At 47.6% G+C, this 23457-nt stretch overlaps 2 protein-coding genes across 7 annotated transcripts in view; one reads left to right on the top strand and one right to left on the bottom strand.

Annotated features, from left to right (window-relative positions):
• The first annotated feature begins 1082 nt into the window (after positions 1–1082).
• On the top strand, positions 1083–22934 carry Pfn2 (profilin 2). Of its 3 annotated transcripts, none has more exons than XM_042665668.1 (3): positions 1083–1263; positions 2354–2546; positions 22819–22934. In XM_042665668.1, exons 1-3 carry the CDS (start codon positions 1132–1134, stop codon positions 22923–22925), a joined length of 432 nt encoding a protein of 143 aa, XP_042521602.1. In that variant the 5' UTR covers positions 1083–1131; the 3' UTR covers positions 22926–22934. The 3 variants fall into 3 exon arrangements, with proteins under 3 accessions (XP_042521602.1, XP_042521604.1, XP_042521603.1); XM_042665670.1 differs by lacking the exon at positions 22819–22934 and adding an exon at positions 7464–8821; XM_042665669.1 differs by lacking the exon at positions 22819–22934 and adding an exon at positions 7125–8821.
• Positions 11642–23457, bottom strand: part of Rnf13 (ring finger protein 13) — a 41202-nt gene continuing 29386 nt past the window's right edge. For 2 of the 4 annotated variants that reach the window (XM_042665648.1, XM_042665650.1), the window contains 4 exons: positions 19203–19308; positions 14987–15080; positions 13207–13287; positions 11642–12982 (listed from right to left, as the gene is read on the bottom strand). In XM_042665648.1, coding sequence (XP_042521582.1) covers positions 12636–12982; positions 13207–13287; positions 14987–15080; positions 19203–19308 — 628 coding nt within the window. In that variant the 3' untranslated portion in view covers positions 11642–12635. The remainder of the gene's footprint in view (positions 12983–13206; positions 13288–14986; positions 15081–19202; positions 19309–23457) is intronic. The other 2 variants (XR_006145065.1, XM_042665649.1) reach the window with 2 other exon arrangements.

The following is a 23457-nucleotide window of genomic DNA, read 5'->3' as shown; positions in this document are numbered from 1 at the left end:
GGGCCGTTCACAGGCCGCATTTACAGGACGCACAGCACAGCCCGGCCCGGTCGGGGGCGCGCGGCCTGGCCACCTCTGTGCCCGGCCTGGTCGGGGGCGCGCGGCCTGGTCACCTCTGTGCCCGGCCTGGTCGGGGGCGCGCGGCCTGGCCACCTCTGTGCCCGGCCTGGTTGGGGGCGCGCGGCCTGGCCACCTCTGTGCCCGGCTTCGGGGGCGCGCGGCCTGGCCACCTCTGTGCCCGGCCTGGTCGGGGGCGCGCGGCCTGGTCACCTCTGTGCCCGGCTTCGGGGGCGCGCGGCCTGGCCACCTCTGTGCCCGGCCTGGTCGGGGGCGCGCGGCCTGGCCACCTCTGTGCCCGGCTTCGGGGGCGCGCGGCCTGGTCACCTCTGTGCCCGGCCTGGTCGGGGGCGCGCGGCCTGGTCACCTCTGTGCCATGTCGGGGGCGCGCGGCCTGGCCACCTCTGTGCCCGGCCTGGTTGGGGGCGCGCGGCCTGGTCACCTCTGTGCCCGGCTTCGGGGGCGCGCGGCCTGGTCACCTCTGTGCCCGGCTTCGGGGGCGCGCGGCCTGGCCACCTCTGTGCCCGGTCGGGGGCGCGCGGCCTGGCCACCTCTGTGCCCGGCTTCGGGGGCGCGCGTGCGCCCAGGCGGCGGCCGCGAGCGACGCGCACAGCGGGGCCGCGGCGGCTCGGCCCCGGGGGCTCCGGGAGGACGGGGTCAGGAGCGCCGGGCGCCGCCACAAAGAAGCGCGCAGAGAAGCGGGCGCGGCGCGCACCCCGGGCGACCGCCCGCACCCCGCCCCGCCGCCCGGCCGGACCCCCGGCGCCGCGGAGGGAGCGCGCCCGCACCGCCGCGCCCGCGCACGCCGCCCCCGCCGCCGCGGAGAGCCCCGCGCCGCCCTCGGCCGCTCTGTCCGCCCCGCGCTCCGCCCCGCGCCCGCCCCGCGCGGCCCCGCGGAGGGGGCGGCCGGGCCTGCGCAGAGCCGCCTCCTCCCGCCCCCGCCCCGCCCCGCGCCGCGCCCGCCGCCGCCGCCGCTGCCGCCGCCGCCGCCGCCGCTGCCGCCGCCGCCGCCGCCGCCGCCGCCGCCGCCGCCGCCGCCGCTCGCCGTCCGCGCCGCAGTGCGAAGGGGCGAAGATGGCCGGCTGGCAGAGCTACGTGGACAACCTCATGTGCGACGGCTGCTGCCAGGAGGCCGCCATCGTCGGCTACTGCGACGCCAAATACGTCTGGGCGGCCACGGCCGGGGGCGTCTTCCAGAGCATCACGGTGAGCCGGGGCGCGGGCCGGGTCCCCGCGGCTAGGCCGGGCTGGGCACCCTCCCCGGGGGTCCCCATCATGGCCAGGCCGGGTGGGCAGGGCAGGGCCGGGGTCCCCGCGGCTAGGCCGGGCTGGGCATCCTCCCGCGGGGTCCCCATCATGGCCCGGGCGGGTGGGCAGGGCAGGGCCGGGGTCCCCATCATGGCCAGGCTGGGTGGGCAGGGCAGGGCCGGGGTCCCCATCATGGCCAGGCTGGGTGGGCAGGGCAGGGCCGGGGTCCCCATCATGGCCAGGCCGGGTGGGCAGGGCAGGGCCGGGGTCCCCATCATGGCCCGGCCGGGGTCCCCGCGGCTAGGCCGGGCTGGGCATCCTCCCGCGGGGTCCCCATCATGGCCCGGCCGGGCGCGCGGGCGGCGCGGGTCCCGGCCCGGCCCCGGTGACTCGGCGAGGCCGCCGTGCGCGGCCCCGGGGTGGACGCGTGCGTCCCGGCTCCGGCTTTGCGGGATTTTTCGTGCTTTAATTCTACAAGATGGCGAACTGCCATGGCTCTCCCCGTGGAGGGCCCCCCGCGCCCCGTTACCCCGCCATGCCGCGGGGCGGCCTCGGGCGCTTCCGAGGGTCCGCGCGCGGGCGGCCGCGGGCCGGGGCCCCCGGCGGGGTGGCGGGGACGCGCCGTGGCGGGGACGCGGCGCCCGGCACGGCCCGCACCGCCCGCGGCCTCCGCGCTCTCCCGGCCCGGGCGCCGCTCATTGTTCGGCGAATCTGCGCGGGGCCCCGAGCCGTGCGAACCCGAGACCCGGCCCGCGTCCGCGCGCGGCCCCGGAGTCGGGTGCGCCGTCCCCCGCGGCGGCGCCCGGGACCCAGCCCGCCGCCCCGCCGCGTCCCTTTGTGTGCGGGCCGCGCCGGGCGGCTGCGGGCGCCGGAGCGCGGGGCCTGCTATGACTCGGCAGTTCCGGTGGGGGCGACGCTGCCTCGGGAGCGGGGCGCCCGCGGCCCGGCGCCCCTCCTCCGCCGCCATCCTTGCGGGCTGCGGGAGGGCGGGGACCCGCTCCGTGACTCTGACCCCGCACCCCCCCCCCCCCCCCCCCGCCGCCGCCAGCCGCTGGAGATCGACGTGGTCGTCGGGAAGGACCGGGAAGGGTTCTTCACCAACGGCCTGACCCTGGGCGCCAAGAAGTGCTCGGTGATCCGGGACAGCCTGTACGTGGACGGCGACTGCACCATGGACATCCGGACCAAGAGCCAGGGCGGCGAGCCCACCTACAACGTGGCCGTGGGCCGGGCGGGCCGAGGTGAGCGCGGGGCGGCGGGGTGGGCGCGCGCAACCCCCGCCAAGGAAGGGCTAACCCTCCCCCCTCCTCCTCCTCCCCCCTCCCGCCTCCTCTTCCTCCTCCTCCCCGGCCTCCTCCTCCCCGGCCTCCTCTTCCTCCTCCTCCCCCTCCTCCCCGGCCTCCTCTTCCTCCTCCTCCCCCTCCTCCCCGGCCTCCTCTTCCTCCTCCTCCCCCTCCCCGGCGCCACCGAGACCCCCGCGTCAGGTGGGGTGAAGCCGTGTCCCGCAGCCGCGGGGTGACGGTCCTCCCGGGCCGCATCTCAGCCCCTGGCCCTCCCGGGTTTAGACCCTGCGCCTCCCCTCCCCTCCAATGAAGGTCCCTGACCGCCCCCCCTCCGCCAGGAGCATGCTGGGAGAGGGGGCGTCCGACGCGGGCTGGAGAGGGAGCTGATCAGGTGCGGGTTGGAGAGCTGATCAAGGTTGTAGAGAGCTGATCAGACTCGGGTTGGAGAGCTGATCAAGGTTGTAGAGAGCTGATCAGACTCGGGTTGGAGAGCTGATCAGGATTGTAGCCAGCTGATCAGGGCAGGTTGTGAGTTGATCAGGGCAGGTTGTAGAGAGAGTTGATCAGGGCAGGTTGTAGAGTTGATCAGGGGCAGATTGTAGAGAGTTGATCAGGGCAGGTTGTAGAGAGTTGATCGGGGCAGGTTGTAGAGTTGATCAGGGCAGGTTGTAGAGTTGATCAGGGCAGGTTGTAGAGTTGATCAGGGGCAGGTTGTAGAGTTGATCAGGGCAGGTTGTAGAGTTGATCAGGGCAGGTTGTAGAGTTGATCAGGTGCAGGTTGTAGAGTTGATCAGGGCAGGTTGTAGAGTTGATCAGGGCAGGTTGTAGAGTTGATCAGGGCAGGTTGTAGAGTTGATCAGGTGCAGGTTGTAGAGTTGATCAGGTGCAGGTTGTAGAGTTGATCAGGGCAGGTTGTAGAGTTGATCAGGGCAGGTTGTAGAGTTGATCAGGTGCAGGTTGTAGAGTTGATCAGGGCAGGTTGTAGAGCTGATCAGGGCAGGTTGTAGAGTTGATCAGGGCAGGTTGTAGAGAGCTGATCAGGTGCAGGTTGTAGAGTTGATCAGGGCAGGTTGTAGAGCTGATCAGGGCAGGTTGTAGAGTTGATCAGGTGCAGGTTGTAGAGTTGATCAGGGCAGGTTGTAGAGTTGATCAGGGCAGGTTGTAGAGTTGATCAGGTGCAGGTTGTAGAGTTGATCAGGGCAGGTTGTAGAGCTGATCAGGGCAGGTTGTAGAGTTGATCAGGTACAGGTTGTAGAGTTGATCAGGTGCAGGTTGTAGAGTTGATCAGGGGCAGGTTGTAGAGTTGATCAGGGCAGGTTGTAGAGTTGATCAGGTGCAGGTTGTAAGTTGATCAGGGGCAGGTTGTAGAGTTGATCAGGTGCAGGTTGTAGAGTTGATCAGGGCAGGTTGTAGAGTTGATCAGGTGCAGGTTGTAGAGTTGATCAGGGCAGGTTGTAGAGCTGATCAGGGCAGGTTGTAGAGTTGATCAGGTACAGGTTGTAGAGTTGATCAGGTGCAGGTTGTAGAGTTGATCAGGGCAGGTTGTAGAGCTGATCAGGGCCGGTTGTAGAGTTGATCAGGGCAGGTTGTAGAGAGCTGATCAGGTACGGGTTGTAGAGAGCTGATCAGGTACGGGTTGTAGAGTTGATCAGGGCAGGTTGTAGAGTTGATCAGGGCAGGTTGTAGAGTTGATCAGGGGCAGGTTGTAGAGTTGATCAGGGCAGGTTGTAGAGAGTTGATCAGGGCAGGTTGTAGAGAGCTGATCAGGGGCAGGTTGTAAAGTTGATCAGGGCAGGTTGTAGAGAGCTGATCAGGTACAGGTTGTAGAGTTGATCAGGGGCAGGTTGTAGAGTTGATCAGGGCAGGTTGTAGAGTTGATCAGGACAGGTTGTAGAGAGCTGATCAGGTACGGGTTGTAGAGTTGATCAGGTGCAGGTTGTAGAGTTGATCAGGGCAGGTTGTAGAGTTGATCAGGGGCAGGTTGTAGAGCTGATCAGGGCAGGTTGTAGAGTTGATCAGGTGCAGGTTGTAGAGTTGATCAGGGGCAGGTTGTAGAGTTGATCAGGTGCAGGTTGTAGAGTTGATCAGGGCAGGTTGTAGAGTTGATCAGGTGCAGGTTGTAGAGTTGATAGGGGCAGGTTGTAGAGTTGATCAGGGGCAGGTTGTAGAGTTGATCAGGGGCAGGTTGTAGAGTTGATCAGGGGCAGGTTGTAGAGTTGATCGGGGCAGGTTGTAGAGTTGATCAGGGCAGGTTGTAGAGTTGATCAGGGGCAGATGTAGAGTTGATCAGGTGCGGGTTGTAGAGTTGATCAGGGCAGGTTGTAGAGTTGATCAGGTGCAGGTTGTAGAGTTGATCAGGGCAGGTTGTAGAGTTGATCAGGGGCAGGTTGTAGAGCTGATAGGGGCAGGTTGTAGAGTTGATCAGGGGCAGGTTGTAGAGTTGATCAGGGCAGGTTGTAGAGAGAGTTGATCAGGGGCAGGTTGTAGAGAGTTGATCAGGGCAGGTTGTAGAGTTGATCAGGTGTAGGTTGTAGAGTTGATCAGGTGTAGGTTGTAGAGTTGATCAGGTGCAGGTTGTAGAGTTGATCAGGGCAGGTTGTAGAGTTGATCAGGGCAGGTTGTAGAGTTGATCAGGTGCGGGTTGTAGAGTTGATCAGGTGCGGGTTGTAGAGTTGATCAGGTGCGGGTTGTAGAGTTGATCAGGGCAGGTTGTAGAGTTGATCAGGGCAGGTTGTAGAGTTGATCAGGGCAGGTTGTAGAGTTGATCAGGGCATGTTGTAGAGAGAGTTGATCAGGGGCAGATTGTAGAGAGTTGATCAGGGCAGGTTGTAGAGTTGATCAGGGCAGGTTGTAGAGTTGATCAGGTGTAGGTTGTAGAGTTGATCAGGTGTGGGTTGTAGAGTTGATCAGGGCAGGTTGTAGAGTTGATCAGGGCAGGTTGTAGAGTTGATCAGGTGTAGGTTGTAGAGTTGATCAGGGCAGGTTGTAGAGTTGATCAGGGCAGGTTGTAGAGTTGATCAGGGCATGTTGTAGAGAGAGTTGATCAGGGGCAGGTTGTAGAGAGTTGATCAGGGCAGGTTGTAGAGTTGATCAGGTGTAGGTTGTAGAGTTGATCAGGTACAGGTTGTAGAGTTGATCAGGGCAGGTTGTAGAGTTGATCAGGGCAGGTTGTAAGTTGATCAGGTGCAGGTTGTAGAGTTGATCAGGGCAGGTTGTAGAGTTGATCAGGTACAGGTTGTAGAGTTGATCAGGTACAGGTTGTAGAGTTGATCAGGGCAGGTTGTAGAGTTGATCAGGTGCAGGTTGTAGAGTTGATCAGGGCAGGTTGTAGAGTTGATCAGGTACGGGTTGTAGAGTTGATCAGGTGCAGGTTGTATAGAGTTGATCAGGTACGGGTTGTAGAGTTGATCAGGTACAGGTTGTAGAGTTGATCAGGGCAGGTTGTAGAGTTGATCAGGGCAGGTTGTAGAGTTGATCAGGTGCGGGTTATAGAGAGTTGATCAGGTACGGGTTGTAAAGAAAGTTGATCAGAGGTGCAGCATGTCAGAGATTCCAGTTTGAAGTCAGTGCATGCTTGGTCCAAATATTCTGTGGCCAACATCAAGTATTCCCACTTTTTCAAGAGAAATCTGAGATTGAGGTTTTTTTTCCTGACATGTCATTTGTATATCAACCTGTGTGCGTCATTTAGAAGAAGGTCCTGCAGCCTGTTTCTGAGGAGCCGGAGCAGGCCTACCCATGAGCAAAGGCCTTAGAGCTGGAGCAGGAGCTTAAGCCCTTCCCACCTCCCTGTGGCCACCCTCAGGCCACCCCTGCTAGCTATGAGCCCCAGTTATCTATGGGGGATCGATGCGATTTGAAATAGAAGACAACTGTAAGCATGAGCTGCTCTCAAAAACCTATTCTAGAAAAAAGGGAAGCCTCAGCCACAGATTTTCAGACGGCAGGTGCTGCTGACATCTAGTGGCAGTGAATGTGGAATTGGACAGAGCACCCGTACCTAGAGCTAGACCTGCATTAAAGCTGTTTCAGGACTTTAGACTCAAAAACAAGTGAGGATTATGTGTATGGATGAGACTTAAATACTTTAGGTTTTCCTAGCTGTTTAAAATTGTCACATTTCTCTGGAAATAGTGTTTACTTGTTTATTCACACTTAACATTCTCACTGGTATGATTTAGTGGAGTTTGTACTAAGTCTGTTAAATCTGAGAATTTGTAAACAAATTCTTTAAAGCTTGTACTTTGGGGGGCAAATATGAACTTGTCACATCAGCTAGAGCTTTTCGCCTTAAAATGGTAGATGTGGTCACCTTTTTCTCCAGCTAGCGTGGACAGTGGTGTGCTCTACTGAATGCGAGATGACCCCGCTCTGCCGTTTCAGGCTGTTTGTAGGTTTCAGAGCTCTCCATTCTGACTTCAGTGCTTGATAGTTCATGGGAAACTAACTTGTTAACTCACTAATCAGGATCTATCTGCTATGTGAACTTTCTGGATTAACACTCTTTTTGAAACCCCTTTCTCCTTTCTCTTTCAGTCTTGGTCTTTGTAATGGGAAAAGAAGGGGTCCACGGAGGCGGATTGAATAAGAAGGCATACTCAATGGCAAAGTACTTGAGAGACTCTGGGTTCTAGCTGCTAGGCAGACTGTGAAGTATTAGGGGAAATTGCTCTTACACTTTCCTAGCTGTGAGCTTAAGTCTTATTCTGGAAATGTTATTAGCAATGCAGGGTGATGGGGTATAAACCTGTGTCTCCTTTGTATCCCTCTGTCGGTGGGGAAAGGCGTCTTTCTTTATGCTCCCCCCCTCCCCCCCACGCCCGCCCCCCCTTGGTAATTCTGTTCACTTCTGTTTTGTTTCCTTGTGTGCTCCAGCATTGGTTATAGTCATGGGAAAGGAAGGTGTCCGCGGGAGGCACACATAACAAGAAAGCGTGTGAACTGCTTTATTCCCGAGGCGGCCTCGTGTGTGAGCGGCCTCTCCCCGTCCACCTAGCAGAAGCCATCACCACCCCAGCTATGGTCACACTGCTACCACACTAGGCTTGGTGGCTAGTTTTTCTTTCCCTGTTTTCTAAGGTCATGATTCCTGTTTGCCCAATGGATCATTTGTATGTTAACCACTGTTTGTAACCAACCCTTATCTGGCAACATAATTGCAGCACAATAATGATTTGCATGATACCTTGAAATTGGGGGGAGGGGGCATGCCAAGTTGGGCATCACTTTGTCTTAGCAATTAATGGGATATTGATTACTAAAATAAGTTAATATTAAGCAAGGTGCCGGTTGTACAATCTCTAATTTGATCGACGTCTTGTCCGCACTTTGAGCATTTACTTGGCTCATTTAGTCTTCCTTTTGTAAGGCATGGTTGGGAGGAAAACGTGCATGCATCTTTCCGTCACTCCTTCCTCTTCTCTCAGCCCCTCCCTTCGCAATAAGGTATTTGGTTTGCTTCCATCCTCTTCTGTGCAGTGCCTGGTTTATTTAGCCAATTAATGCCCCTTTTGTTGATGAGTGAGAGCTGCAGTATTTGCTTTTAGTGTTGTGGGTGCACTTGAGACAGTCACTCTGTAGTGTCACAGGAGGTGACACAGGAAGAGCACAACTGCAAAACAAGAGCAAAAGGCACTTCCTCCCATGACCTTATAGTAACCATAGCGACTGAATCCCCATCATTTTGAACTCCATCTTTGCAATAGCTCAGATTTGTGTTCCTGTCTTCTGCTTTGCACACCAGCTCCACTCTTTAGTGACATTGAGCAAGGTTGCCATTATGGAATTAGGTACCCCACATAACCATCTGGAGTGCGTCCGGTTCGTTCCTCATAGGACCAATCTTTATTTGCCGCTTTGGTTTTTATATGAAGTTGCATTATTGTGGATTGGCTGTCTTGTGATGATTTTTTTTCATAATGTACTGTGTGCCATACTATTGTTCAAATGAACTGTCGCTATTGTGAGATGGATTTTAACTGACCTATTAAAGGGTTTCTTTCGAATGGCACTACCTTAGGGATATTCTAGTAACTGCTTCTATTGTTTGGGCCTTGTGGATAATGTACAGATTTAAAAACAGATCTTGTTGCTGGTTTGTCCATTTCTTTCCCTGCACTTTGTTACATCTGGGATACAGTCTAACTCATCTGATTTAATATGCATTTAAAAAAATGCCATAACTATTAAACACCTTGTTTACAGACAGATGAAATAAATTTATTCCAACCAAATATTCTAGGCTCATGTTGTTTATGCAAATTGTTGACTTACTGAGTGTGTGTGTGTGTGTGCATGTGTGTGCGTGCGTGTATATGGATCTCAAGTGTGGGCAGCCATGCTTGGCTATAGTTGACTTTTGACACAGTGGGAATATAGAAAACAAGCCAAGTCCTAGGAGGGCCAGCATAAAATTTGAGTACCTACAAATTTACTTTTAGTAGGCTTTGGTCTATTAAATGTGGCTTTTAGTCATTTGGGGCTTGTTTTCAGGTTTATAAAAAAATGGACCTACCTACTAGAAAGAAAGTATTTTCCTCTGTTAATCTAGTTGATTTTGAGAGGCCCCAGGAGACATTACGGGTTCTCCTGGGTTGAACTGTCAGGGTTCTTCTACATCTGAGCAGAAGCCAGTCCAGAGACTGACTTCAAATCTAAGAGCATTGAGGTGCAAGATCTTGCGCTTTGTGGCTTTTGGAGTAACCTATTGACCATGATCAGATAGTTTAATTCTGGAGTTTCTTAAGTTTCCTGGTCTGTATGAAAGTGTAGTCAGTTGTGTAGATTTTGTCCTGTTTGGTCATTATTACCACGAGATATCAAGCATACATTTAGAACAGGAGGCTCAAGTCAGTGGGTCTGAGTGAAAGTGGAGCTGTACAGACTAAAGCCCCACCGTGGCAACAAGGTTCTGTCAGTAAGCCAGGAAAGCCCGTCTCAGAAATGATCACCAGGGGGCTGGGAAGGTGGCTCAGTGGTAAAGCGCTTGCCTTGCATGCCAGAGGCCCTGGGTTCGATTCCTCAGCACCACATAAGCAAAAAGAAAAAAAAGCCGGAAGTGGCGCTGTGGTTCAAGTGGTAGAGCGCTAGCCTTGAGCTGAAGAGCTGAGGGACAGCGCCCAGGCCCAGAGTTCAGGCCCCACGACTGGACCCAAAAAAAAAAAAAAGAAATGATCACCAGGGCCCTTGCTCATCCTCCAGTGGCCTGTCTGCTGCCTTTGAGCAACAGTGGGCTTGGGGTTGCTTTCCTTGCTTAAAATGCACTGTACATGAACCGTTTTCTGAGCAGCTCTGAGCATTCATTCCGAACTTGTACATGCAGGCTATGAGAATACATAGATTTAGGGCAGACATAGCCTGGAAACTGAAATCAATCGATTCAGCCTTTTATTTCCCACAGTGCAGTGTCTTTTTTTTTTTCCCCCTCATTATTTTTCTTGAGGAAAAAGTACATTTCTTTTAAAATACATCATTTTTTTGGTTACAATTTTGGGCAAATGAAAAACTTTTACAATTAGGTGGTAGTTAATGATCACCATGGTGAAATCCTTAATGGAACCCCTGAGAGAGTAGCAGGCATGTGCGCGGCAAGGGTATAGAAGGGTGTAAGAAGGATGGCTGACGCTAGAATAGGAAAAGCTGGTCACTGGCCACCTGCCCACAGTGTCAACAGAAAAACACAAAAATACATACATGTATACTTTGTACTTAATTCTGTGAAGTTGGCATAAAGAAATGGATATACATACTTGTACACCAAGATCTCCATACAGAGCACATAGGATAACCAGACTCAGAACACAGATCGGGGCTCAACGTCAGACAGGAGGTGGATAGATGATTTTGTTCTTTGAGCAAAATAGATATTAAAGAAAGACAGAAACATATTTTATGTACACATGTCTGAAGGCAGAACGTCCAGGTAAGTTTATCCCTAGGCTAAGTTTCTGAGTGACTACATTTTGATTTCCAGTGTTTTAAATGTTTCATAATCTCCTGAACTGTAAAATTTGTTTTTTAGTAAGTTTATTTTCATTATTATTTATTGTCCCATTCAATAAGCTTATTCAATGAAATGATACGTAACTTTAAGTAAATAATAAGAAAAAGGACAAGTCTTAGCAAGTGCTATTAAAAAGTACCTCATAAGTTGTTGTTTTACAACTAAAGTACAGATTTGGAACTTGAAAAAAATCTTTGACCCGGAAAAACAACTAATTCAAATGGAAAGGACTGTGGATTAAGAACTGAAGAAGTAAAACATACAATATATATAATAATACACTACAGTGACTTTTCCAGTTTTTATTGAAAATACTCCATTTTAAGCATGACTTTAAAAGGTTCTTAAAGCTAGTATTTATCATGAAATTATTTGCCACACACTGGTAAGTGCTTTGAAACCTGACTTTAGGTTAGATGAAGTTAAGGTAATGATCAGAAAGGTTAAGGCCATATAACCAAGCCATTTCAACTTATGCGTAATCGCCGTGGCAACTGTTTCTCAGGCCCATGTTCCTCTTAAAGAAGCAAGGGGTGAGGTAGTAGCAACAATGTGTGTTACATTCAACCTTTTTAGAGCACATATTTGTGTGCATGTGCTAGTCCTGGGGCTAGAACTCAGGGTCTGAACTTTTGGTGGTTAATTGGAGTCTCACTGACTTTCCTGCCCTGGCTAGTTTCAAACTGCTATCCTCAGATCTCAACTTCCTGAGTTGCTGGGATTACAGGTATAAGCCCACTAGTGTCTGGCTTCAGATTATACATACATATGCACACTTCTAATACTTTTTTTTAAGCCACAAAAGGGTCATATCTAGTATATTTGCTCTCTTCCCTGACTTGATTCAGTTTTCCATGTCTTACAGCTATTGTGAAAAGACACTATCATTACAGCACGGTATCAGGATATAACTTATTTGGGGATGGTTTTGGTTGTAGTCCAAATGCCATAAACTTCTAAAGTGATCTGTTTGATGTAGGCCGTGGTCCTTCGAGAGCACTCTACATGTAAGTAAGGCTAACGTGACAGTACAGTAGACACTCACTGGTCCTTAGAGTGGAAAACATATTTATTAACATCCAGCGCCCCTCACTCAAGGCCATATAAAAATCCTTGGCATTTTGATTATACATAAGTATTTTTTACATAGTTACACTAATGTATGATTTAGCTTTTTCATAATACATTGTTTCAATACATTAGTTGTTAAACATAAGCAGCACTTACTTCCAAATCCAATATTTGGGTAATTTCCTCCATACGTAGTTTATTAGCAGGGCTAGCTAGCACGAGATGCTCTTTATCAAGAGGTATATGACCAAGTGTTATCAGCTGCTGAAGTGTGGTGTTCACATGCAGTGTCTTGACCTTGCTCTGGCCACAGCAGACAACCCTTGAGGACACTGGAAGCTGTGCCTAACGGCCAGACAGTGCTTTGAACAGCGGAGTCAAGTTCACACACAACACTGCAGTACTAAAAACCAAAAGAAAAAAAGGTAACTTTGAAATCCACACTAACTGCAGGTCTTTCCTATGTGGATAAGACAACTTGAGAACAGGAAGGAAAGACAGTTTGGTGTTTCTCTGTGGGGATGAGAGGAGGAGAAGTGCACAGTTACCTTGCTGCCTCTTAGTAATGATGGCAGTCTGGGCAAATGGCAGAGCAAGCATCCAGCTCCGCAGGCCGGGTGACTTTATGGAGGTGCGCTGGCCCAGGTCACGCCACATGGCCATGGCACTGACTTCCTGTGTAACACACACTATGCATACTGCAGTCATCTGGGCCTTCATCACAAGCTGTACTCAGGATTTAACAAAATTGTCTGGCTGTATCTGACCCCCCAAAGCACTAATTTGATGCCTGAGTTACAGCACTAGTCTGTCACTTGTTAGTAAAATGAAGTATGGGGTCAAAGCCTGTGTCAATCATCTGATGAAGCTAGAATAGCAAATAAGTTATTTCTACAGAAATCTAAAGGGGGCAGAAAACCAAGTTATATACCTAAATGAACATTCTGAAGACAGTAAACCAACCACCACCTCAGTCACACGGTGTTTGCTATGTTGTAATCATGTTCACCAGGCTGCAGCTGGACCACAACACTGTGGTCGCTACCTTCGTTCTCAGCGTCACTGCTGTCCGTGTCCTCGTATTCCGAGGACTCGGTCACGTTCTGCTGTGAGTGTGCTTCCGACAGTGCTCCGAAGGACGGGGTGCTGGCAGAGGCGAATGGCCTGAGCAGAGGGGTGTGCTCCGACACTTCGTTCTCTTCTCGGCTGCTGTCGGTGTCAGAGTCTGAATCGCCTTGAGAAGGAACAACTTTCTGCTTGCAAACAGGACATGTTTTTTTGGTTTTTGTTAACCAAGGGTCTACACACTTGCAGTGGTAAGCTGTTAAAGCAAGAGAGACAACTTGAGTAAGGGCTCTATGGCTGAGGACATTGTATTTCACCTGTGTTTTACATCACACTGTGAGGTACAGACATGAATGTGCACACCACCATTCTTCCTAGTAGAGAACCTGGCCTGTGATGTTAGTCCATCTTTCCTGGATGCACCAAACCAAATGCAATTATTCCACATGCAAATTCAAGGCACCACGTGACCTCTCCTACCATGGGAACAGGGGAGGATCCTGAGCTTGTCTCCATCCTCATACTCATCCAGACAAATGGCACAGACATCATACTCATCTCCTGAAATGGAAAATCATGAGCAAAAATTAAAATACATACAGCTTTTTTTGGTACTGGAGTTTGAACGCAGGGCCTTGTACTAGTGAGCCACACCTCCAGGCCTTACTGCTTTCGTTCTTTCTGGATAAGGGCATATGTTTTTACCCAGGACTAGCTTCATACCTATTTGCTTTCTGTGTAGCTGGGATTGCAGGCATTAGCCACTGCACCCAACCAGTAGAAAAGCTTTTTAGCTTTTCATCATCTGCAACCTTATTTTCCTTAGTTGGTTATTTTGAATTTTTTTTAATTATCTGATCTTTAATGATACCTTTGTTGGTTTCTGTCAGACGCAAAAGATCTGACATTTTAAGTGATTGGCCTTTTAGCTAAATGAAAAGTGGATATTAAGTTTGTTCATCCTATCAATGGTTTTGATAAGATTCATATTAGAGTTTTACATAATTATTCAAGTGCTACTTTTGAAATATTTTATGCAAAGAACAAATTTCTTTCTCTAAGACATTGATTAGTTTTTCCATGCTGAGGACAGGTCCCAGGCATTCTAAGCAAGCATTCAGACCAACCAAATATTTTTAATATATCAATGAATAAATACAGATTTGAAACCACTTCTGCATTTCTGTGGTGTTTTGTCAAATGTGTAATCTGACATCCATTTTCATTCATACAAGTGTTTTCCCAGCTTTGGGTGGTGAGGAAAATGAGATAAAGCAAATTGCTGGCCACACAGAGCCAGTCTTGGTATTTATTCCTAACATCACTGCCATTTAAATTATCTTACTTCTGACTGTACCACCTTTATCATCACAAAGGTGTAATTCATAGCTTCTTGAAACTCAAATTGTCCATTTTTAAAGGAAGCAGCAGTCTGGAAGTCTTTCTTAAACACAGCTGCTTTTCCAAAAAATTGACTAATGACTTAAGTTGCCTTTGTGACTGCTTTCACTTCAGAGTCTTCCACTGGACAGACATGTGAGGGACCAAAGGCAGTTAAGTAAGCTCTGTCAACACTGACTCTATAGCACTGGTTAAAGGTCTGTGCCTCTCTGACCTTTTATTTCCTCATCTCTAACTAGAGGAGACAGGGTAAGAGGGATAATAACAGCACCCACTTCACAGAACTCTGAGAATTAATGTAAGAGGTAAGAATTCAACAGCTGCTGTGTTTAGCTTAGCACCACGCTACACAGGCTTGATGGGGCAGGAGAACAAGAGGAAGTCTAGAAGTAGGCCTGACCCAAAGAAGTATTTTATTTAAGACATTGTTCAGAACCGCTACACATGGTGATAATAAAAAGCATTTCAGTCATTCATTATTTTCTTAAATTTCTGCCCGCTGGGCACCAAGTGGTGTATGTCTATAATTTTAGCTATTTAGGAGACTGAGATCTGAGGATCGTGGCTCAAAGCCAGCCCGATGAAGAAATCAGACATCTCCAATGAACTAGTTTCAAAAAGCTGGAAGTATCACTGTGACACAAGTGGTAGAACACTAGCCTTGAGCCAAAGAAGCTCAGGAACAAGGACAGCACTCAGGTTATTCAAGCCCCAGGACTAGCAAAAATTTTTAAAAATATATGTACATACACACATACACTCTGCCAGAGCAAAAGAGCACCCCATAAACACTGTTAGCCATATACAGCAGTGTATCAGTCATCACGTACATGCAACTGAACTAAACCTAACCACCCACCTTTCTTGAATTTATGTACAGGGAGTTTCTTGAGTTGGTCTTTACGAAGCCTGTTTCTTCTAGCTCTATGTCTGTCCTGGACAAATTTTGTGATCTAAAAATAAAAAGGAAGAAAAAAAGTCAGATATTAAACATACAAAAAGAAAATGGCCATTAAAATAGCAAATCTTTTAAGTGTCTAGATTAAAATTAAAAGATAGTTATCAATCATACACTGATTAGTTATTGTACTTTAATTCTAGCAGCATAACTGGACAGAGATAATATAGAATACCCAACTTTCAAAATTACCAAGTAAAATAAACAAAGCACTTTACACTGTAATTTCCTAGGTCTCCAAGAAGGAAAAGGAAGTCCACAGAACCAGAACCAAGAATCCAAAACACCACCCAAACTGGGCTCTGTAGCTCACACATGTAATCCCAGACACTCAAAAGACTGAGATCTCAGGATCGTAGCTTGACAGGAAAGTTCATGAAACACTTACCTCCAATTAACTAGCATAGAGCCACAAGTGGAGGTAAGAGAGAGCGCACCCGTTCTGAGTGAAAAGGCTAAGTGAGGGCACCAAGTCCTGAGTGTAAGCCCCAGTACTGGCACGAAAGCAAAAACCGCTCGCCATCTGTCAATGTGCATTTATCATGTCCACTTACCATTTTATCCCAACAAAAAACAAAAGTATATGGCCACACACCATACATAACCAATCCTGCTTTATTTACTAATGCTAAAAAACTAAAAACAACCTAATGTGCATCAATAGGCAAATGTACAAACTCGTATACAATCAAATACAATTCAGCAGTGAAAGGAATAATGTAGTCAGTGACAGGTGAATTCATGCCGTGTTTAGAACACAGTCTCGTTAAGAGTGCACAGTTCCACTTACATAAAGGAAAAAAGGAAAAGTTAACCAATCTAAATTTATAGCGATAAAACAATCAGATGCAAACATTAAAATACAGAGGCACACAATAAATGTAGATTGACTTCACCAGATTTTTAAAAAAATAATTGTATCACAGTGTATAATGAAAAAAATTCTAACTATATGCTATTTAGAGACAAGACAAAAGTGAATGCCACATTTAGAAAACAGTAGTGCAGCTCTGTAAGCCTAGCACTTGGGAGATAGAGAAGGCACTTGCAAGTTCAAGGTCAGCATGGCTAAGTTGTCAAAACATGTCTGGAAGCTGGGCGCTGATGGCTTACACCTGTAATCCTAGCTACTCAAGTGGCTGAGATCTGAGAATCGCTGTTCAAAGCTAGCCCGGGCAGGAAAGTCTGTGAGACTCTTATCTCCAATAATCCACTAGAAAACTGGAAGTGGTACTGTGGCTCAAGGGGTGGAGCACTCGCCTTGAGCTGAAGAGGGCAGGGACAGCGCCCAGACCCAGAATTCAAGCCCCACGACCCGCAAAAAAAAAAAAAAAAAGTCTGGGAAAAAAATGCCTGAATGACACATGAAGGCAAAAGAAGCAAGACAAAGTAAAAGGACAAAGACACACCAAGAATACAGTAAGCAAAAGAAGCTGGCATGTCAGATAAAATAGAATTTAAGGCAAAGGTCACTAGGAGACAGTCATGGCAAAGACAAAAATGACACTTTACCTAGAAAATAGCAAAACAGAGGAATGAAAATTCATAGACTGAGCAACGTATATCTGAAAGAGGCAACAACAACAACAAAAAATCCACCAGATGAAACCTGCCAGGGACATGTGACTAACACCTGAAACCTGGCTAGTCCAAACAGATGTGCACGTACATACAATGCACACAGGATGGCAAGGCCTTCATACCGCTCGCACATAAACCTGCCTAGTCCAAACAGATATGCACGTACATACAATGCACACAGGATGGCAAGGCCTTCATACCGCTCGCACATAAACCTGGCTAGTCCAAACAGATGTGCACGTACATACAATGCACACAGGATGGCAAGGCCTTCATACCGCTTGCACATAAACCTGGCTAGTCCAAACAGATGTGCACGTACATACAATGCACACAGGATGGCAAGGCCTTCATACCGCTCGCACATAAACCTGGCTAGTCCAAACAGATGTGCACGTACATACAATGCACACAGGATGGCAAGGCCTTCATACCGCTCGCACATAAACCTGCCTAGTCCAAACTGATGTGCACGTACATACAATGCACACAGGATGGCAAGGCCTTCATACCGCTCGCACATAAACCTGGCTAGTCCAAACAGATGTGCACGTACATACAATGCACACAGGATGGCAAGGCCTTCATACCGCTCGCACATAAACCTGCCTAGTCCAAACTGATGTGCACGTACATACAATGCACACAGGATGGCAAGACCTTCATACAACTCGCATATAAAAACATACTAGTTTTAAATGTTGAGATACATTTTACACATGCTAGGTTAAATAGTAACAGTATTCAGATTAGTCTTCTGTGCTAGTGCTGGGGCTTGAGCTCAGGGCCTCACTCTCAAACCTTTTAGCTCAAGGCTAGTCAGTACTCCACCACTTTCACGTCCAGTTTTTTTGCTGGTTAACTGTAAGTAGGAGTTTCATGGGCTTTTCTGCCTGGACTGGCTTCGAACCTTGATCCTCAGTAGCTAGGATTACAGATGTGAGCCACCAGCACCCACCTCACCTATTTCCCTCCTTTTTTAAATTTGCTACACGACAATGTAATAATAAAATGTGGCTCACAATACTGTTCTATTGCTTTACAGAATGAGAATCTCATTTAGAAAATGAGAATACATACTTGCCTAATATTAAGCATGAGACTCTGAGCTCCAACAACAGTACTACCAAAAAGAAAATAAGAATATAAAAAAACTATATGGTGAAGACCATACAATTCTGTGAGTATACTAAAAATTACTGTAGTGTGTGCTTAAATGGGTCAACTTTATACTATCTGAACTATATCTTAATAAAAATGTTAAAATACTAAAAAAAAGATTAGACCAAAACAAATGCATTCTATAAATCTTTTCATGTACGTGGGTAATATTTACAAAATGTGATACAAAATGATGGTTCAGAGGTGTTTGAAAGTAACCAAAGAGTCTATATATAGCAAAAGTGGCATCTTCTGATCACAATGCAACTGAATCAGAAATCAGTAGAAAAAAAAGGATACTGAAGACCAAGTATTTTGTCAATTTCCCACCTTCCTAAAATATTTCCTAAGACTTGGGACTAATCCTGGTGGGTGGGAGTGAAGAGGCCGGGCCCTCAGCCTGCCTTTCACCACTACGATTCTGAACATGAAAAACAAGCCAAAGAACTAAGGAGGCCTTCCCTGTGTTCTGTTCCACACCTGGGAACAACTGAGCATCAGGACAACAGAAAGGTCTGGGAACAGATAACCTCAGTATATTGTTTAAAATCTTAGAACACATACAATAGACAAGAACTTTTGATTTCATAAGGCTAAGAACCATTTTACTAAACTTGTTACTGTAAACTATCCATTTCTGTATTTACTCAATACATCTTACATTTCTGCTCTTAATTTTTACATTTCATTTCAAAATAAGTAGTACGCATATGTATACTTTCCCCAAAATATTACAGCATGTATATTATTACTTAAGCCATCTTACAGTTCTTTTGTTTTCTTTTTGAGGTATAATGTAAATACAATGGAAAACACAAAGCCTAAGTACACAATTTGGTGGGTCCAGACAATCCAATTATATATGTTAGGTGTATATACACTTATACAACCCAAACCTCTTAATAAATACAGAATGTGAGCTGGGCACCAGTGGTTCATACCTGTAATCCCAGCTATTCAGGAGGCTGGGACCTGGAGGATCACAGCTGAAAGCTAGTCTGGACAGAAAAGTCTGAGACTATCTTCAATTAACCACCCACTGTAAGCATGGCCCAAGTGGCAAAGCACCAATCCTGAGTGAGCAAGCAAACTCAGAGTGGAAGGCCCTGCTTCCAAGTGCCAATACTAGCACAGACACAAAAAAAAGACACAGAACATGACTTTAATCCCAGAAATCCCCTCACGTTCTTCTCATTCTGCCAGAAAATCACCTCACTGATTTTTCCCCACTCATTCTTTTTTTTAGCCTTTCATAACTTCATACAAATGGGCTCATATAATGTCTACTGTTCAGGCAGGGCTTCTCTCTTGACAGTGCTGTGTGCTGAGATCCATCTAAGCTGTTTTCAAAGTTACTGTACGTTAATTTACCTACCATGAAAATGACTATCAAGATGAGACAGATGCCCACGATGATGAGGAAGGGGATCAGATAGTACTCCAAAGGAAGGCTAAATTCAGGAACTAAGATAATGTGGCCCCTAGAGGAAAACAAAAATTAGTAACTGAGGTCAGTAACAGTTATCAAACTATGACGTTAATGAAAACAAAGAGAACAATTTTTTTCTGAATAGCCTGAAATATAATTAAAAGAAGTTCTTGGATTAGGCAAAGAGAATAAACCAGGATGGGCATACAGCCATTACATTCAATGTACATTGAAATGGAAACACATAATGTGAGGGTTTGGGAAAGATGGAGGCATATTGGCAGAAGCAACCCTTCTCCACTCTCCACATTCTCCACTTCATGACTGAAGATAACCATGGGATCCTATGTGCTGTGGAGTTGTGCAGAACAGAATGCTGCTTAGGCCCTCACTAATCACATCAGTAGTTACTGGGACAGCACTGTGACACAAGTTGACTGCAACTTTGAAATAGAAACTGTCATCAGAGAAAGCACACTGCTGGTGCTACATGAGCGAATATGACGTGGCCTCAGAACTTTCAGTAACCTTTATTTGTCTAGGAGGGGGTCACATGACTCAACACCAACTGTGCTACTAAACTAGCATGTGCCAGCAATGAATGTGACCGTTTCCCATGCTGGATGCTTTTTATTTTAGAGGTAGTACAGCCAAGTACTTCACAAGACAGGGGGTTCAAGGTAAAATAGTAATTTGCAGTAAAAGGGAAATTCAAACAGGTTGATTCCTTTCCTCAAAAGAATGATGCTTAGAATCCACATACTTAAATAACATAAATGCAAGTTATTACGTCCAAAGAATTTGGCATAGCTTTACCAAATGCAAACAAGAAATGCTAGTGATTCCCTCCCAACCCTATTGGAATTCTGGATACAGGAGCTTGGCTTGCTTCTGTCACTTTCAGCAGAATGGAGTAAAGGGTTTCACAAACGTGCACCAATACTAAAGTAAGACATACACTAGCATAAAAAATGAGAAAGCAACAGCCCGCCTGGGCTTAGCTCTTTGTGGATAATGTCCCTGGTTCATGGCACAACTGCTCTGAGCCTCTGAACCAATGGTACCATTCGGGTCTAGGCGGCCTTTCTATGAGACAGTAATCATCTGTAGCCCCTGCTTCACTCTCTCCAACATGCTATAAATGAACACTGCTGGGGCGCAGAAGCCAGACTACTGCACAGCTGAATTCACCAAGTGTAGCTCTGTAATGTCTTAATAGTAGGAATGCTTATCCTCATGCATTTTCTTCTCTTTTTATGCAGATGTCTTCCTAAGACACAGCTGTCCTGTGTCCTAGGAGGCAAGAAATAAGGGCTGCTAGGATAAGAATTGAGAAGTCCTAGCCAGGCGCTGGTGGCTCACGCCTGTCATCCTAGCTACTCAGGAGGCTGAGATCTGAGGATCACGGTTCAAAGCCAGCCTGGGCAGTTAAGTCCATGAGACTCTTATCTCCAATAAGCCACCAGAAAACCGGAAGTGATGCTGCAGCTCAAAGTGGCAAAAAGAGCTCAAGGAACAGTACCCAGGCCCCTGAGTTACCCAGGCCCCTGAGTTCAAGCCCCACAACTGACAAAAAAAAAAAAAAAAGACTCACTGGCTTGAATTTTAAATCTAATATTCTTGGGGCTGGGAAGGTGGCTCAGTGGTAGAGCGCTTGCCTTGCATGCATGAGGCCCTGGGTTCGATTCTTCAACACCACATAAGCAGGAAAAAAAAAGCCGGAAGTGGTGCTATGGCTCAAGTGGTAGAGCACTAGCCTTGAGCTGAAGAGCTGAGGGACAGCGCCCAGGCCCAGAGTTCAGGCCCACGACTGGATCCAAAAAAAAAAAAAAAAATCTAATTCTTCATAACCAAATAATGTTGACCTGTGGTGTTTCAAAGCATTTCAGTTCATGATCATGACATACTGTGGGAACCTGGTACAGTGGTGCACTTCTATACTCGCAGATACTCAGGAACAGCAGGTCCAGCAGCCAAAGCAAAAAGAGCAAGACCCAGGCATGTGGCTTGAGTAGCAACAAGGATTCATTATGAGGATTTTAAACCACATAAAATTAATAAAAGGCTTTAAGCATCTTAAAAAGCTCAATGCCCAACTGACCCATCTTTTTCTTAGCCAAACCAATGGCAGAGGTGATGAGGCAGAGAATGGTGGCAGTAATCAGTCCTTTGGCCTCACTTCCTCCCTGTCCTGGTCTCCTACTGCTAAGCCTGCAGATTCACCCTTGTCCTCATCCCAGGTTAATCTGGATTTGAAAAAAGAGGTATTTAAGCAGCTTCAGTAAGTATCTTGCCACCCTACCTTCACATCCACCTCTGCATACAGTGCACTCCACTCCCATCGGCTCTGCAACTAACATTTGACCACTCAAGCAGCATCCGAAGCAAACTGGAGAGTAAGTCTAAGTCTCCTTTGCATGCATTCCCAAGCTAATTTCAAAGTGAGTGTCAAGGTCTACGTTGCTTAACAATAACCTGTTTATTTCTCTCATTGATACAGGAAGAAGCCCTGATTTGTCTGTTTTTTTCCTGACAGCCAACACCTGCTAGCCAAATCTCTGAGCCTTCAGTGGACCTGCAGCCACACCCCAGACCAACTTGCCAGCAACACCTTGAGAGCAGTTCAAGTACTGGATACCCCCACAACGCTAGCAGTACGTGGCTGAACTTGTCCCTTTCGGACAAAGCTCCTGACTGTCTCCCAGGACATCGGGCAGACCCAGCCCTCACACCCTCTTCCTGCCAGCACAGGGGGCTCCTTCTTGGTTAGGACTCCTGAAGCAGCACAGGATTAGCATTTACTGATTATCTGCTCAAGAGTCCTGTGCCCAGAGGTAGGGTTGGACTATGACAAAATAAGAGTCCCTTGCCATTTACCATGAGAGAGAAGCTAGGGAACCTCGAAGTTTCCATATTCTAAATCCCCATTCTCAAAATGAAAATGAGTCCACAGAGACAACATGTTCCCCTGAAGGCCGTATTCCAGCAGTCTTTCCAATGTCTGAACAGCAGACAGGGCCAATCTACATGTCTAAGTACATAACATTGTACGCACAATTAGGAAACTTAAAAAGCTTTATGACATGTTTGCATGAATCCAATCTCTCAAGAGGAGGCATAAACTAACATGGGAAATCACAGTAGGTAAAAAGATGGGGCTAGAGCTCAGAACAGCTCTGGAGGAGGGCAGTGCCAATACCTTCTTTTTCAATGCTTCGTGTATTTTACCAGCACATATATTATCTTTTAATGTGTAAGATACAATTTCAAAGTTAAGATCAAAAAGATTCTAAAGTATGTATTAAACTATGAAGGATTTTTCTAATGATGGAACAATATCAAGGTAAGAAGTATTCATTCCTCCTCAATTACACAAACCTAGCTGACAAACAATCATATAACTGTGTTTTGATACATCAAAAATTAGATTCTCCTAAAATAAAGATACTTAGCATATATATGAACAGTACATTCGATTAGGAACACTGTGGTGGGAAATGACAAAAACAGTTGACAGGTAATACTCCCCCTCTTAATCCATGTTCAGCTCGGATCTTTATGGGTTCCCCACTCTCCACCTCACGCTTAGAACTGGATTTCAGAGCACTGGTTTCCCCTTGGCAAGCCTTGCTGATACATGAGGGTAACAGCAACCAGAGGCTGCTGTGAGAAACAGATATGGATATAAACCTTGTGCTCGTGAATACCTAACACTTGCTAAATGCACAATCAATTTTAGTTGTGCCTTCGGTTAGTGTTTCTGTGATAGTCCCACTTGGGTTCTGGGGGTCTCACGGCACAGCCCTATGAAACGCTGCTCCTTAAGTGAACTGCAGGCTGTATACGACGGCTGTAAAGATGTATGCAGCAAGTTCTCCATCCAAACTTTTAGAACTTCAAAATACTAATTTCATCCATTTTACTAATTTCAGCTAATTTATTATGCAAATTTTACGAGAGTATAAAATGGACAGCTGTATCTTTTGAGCAACATTGGTTCCAACATGAGCCTCCGTAGCATTGAATTTTTGCTATATAGTTGTACACAAAAGAAACGGGATATCTGAGAACCAGCGGCTCATGCTGTAATCCTAATTACTTGGAGAAAGAAGATGGGAGGACAGTGGTTTGAGGCCAGCCTGGGCAGAAAAGTTCACACGTGCCTTTCTTAACCCATACCAGCACACAGCACCAGGAGCCT

Source organism: Dipodomys spectabilis, unplaced genomic scaffold (assembly GCF_019054845.1).
Source record: "Dipodomys spectabilis isolate Male_0828 unplaced genomic scaffold, ASM1905484v1 ptg000340l, whole genome shotgun sequence".
In the NCBI taxonomy this organism is placed as follows: Eukaryota; Metazoa; Chordata; class Mammalia; order Rodentia; family Heteromyidae; genus Dipodomys; species Dipodomys spectabilis.
This window is presented reverse-complemented; position numbering and strand designations above follow the sequence as displayed.

Bases quoted from the DNA above. Each gene is read 5' to 3' on its own strand.
- Pfn2 (XM_042665668.1), top strand. From the start codon at position 1,132: ATGGCCGGCTGGCAGAGCTACGTGGACAACCTCATGTGCGACGGCTGC. The intron at 1,264-2,353 runs GTGAGCCGGGGC...CGCCGCCGCCAG, and splicing joins GCGTCTTCCAGAGCATCACG to CCGCTGGAGATCGACGTGGT. The intron at 2,547-22,818 runs GTGAGCGCGGGG...GGATCTTTATGG, and splicing joins CGTGGGCCGGGCGGGCCGAG to GTTCCCCACTCTCCACCTCA.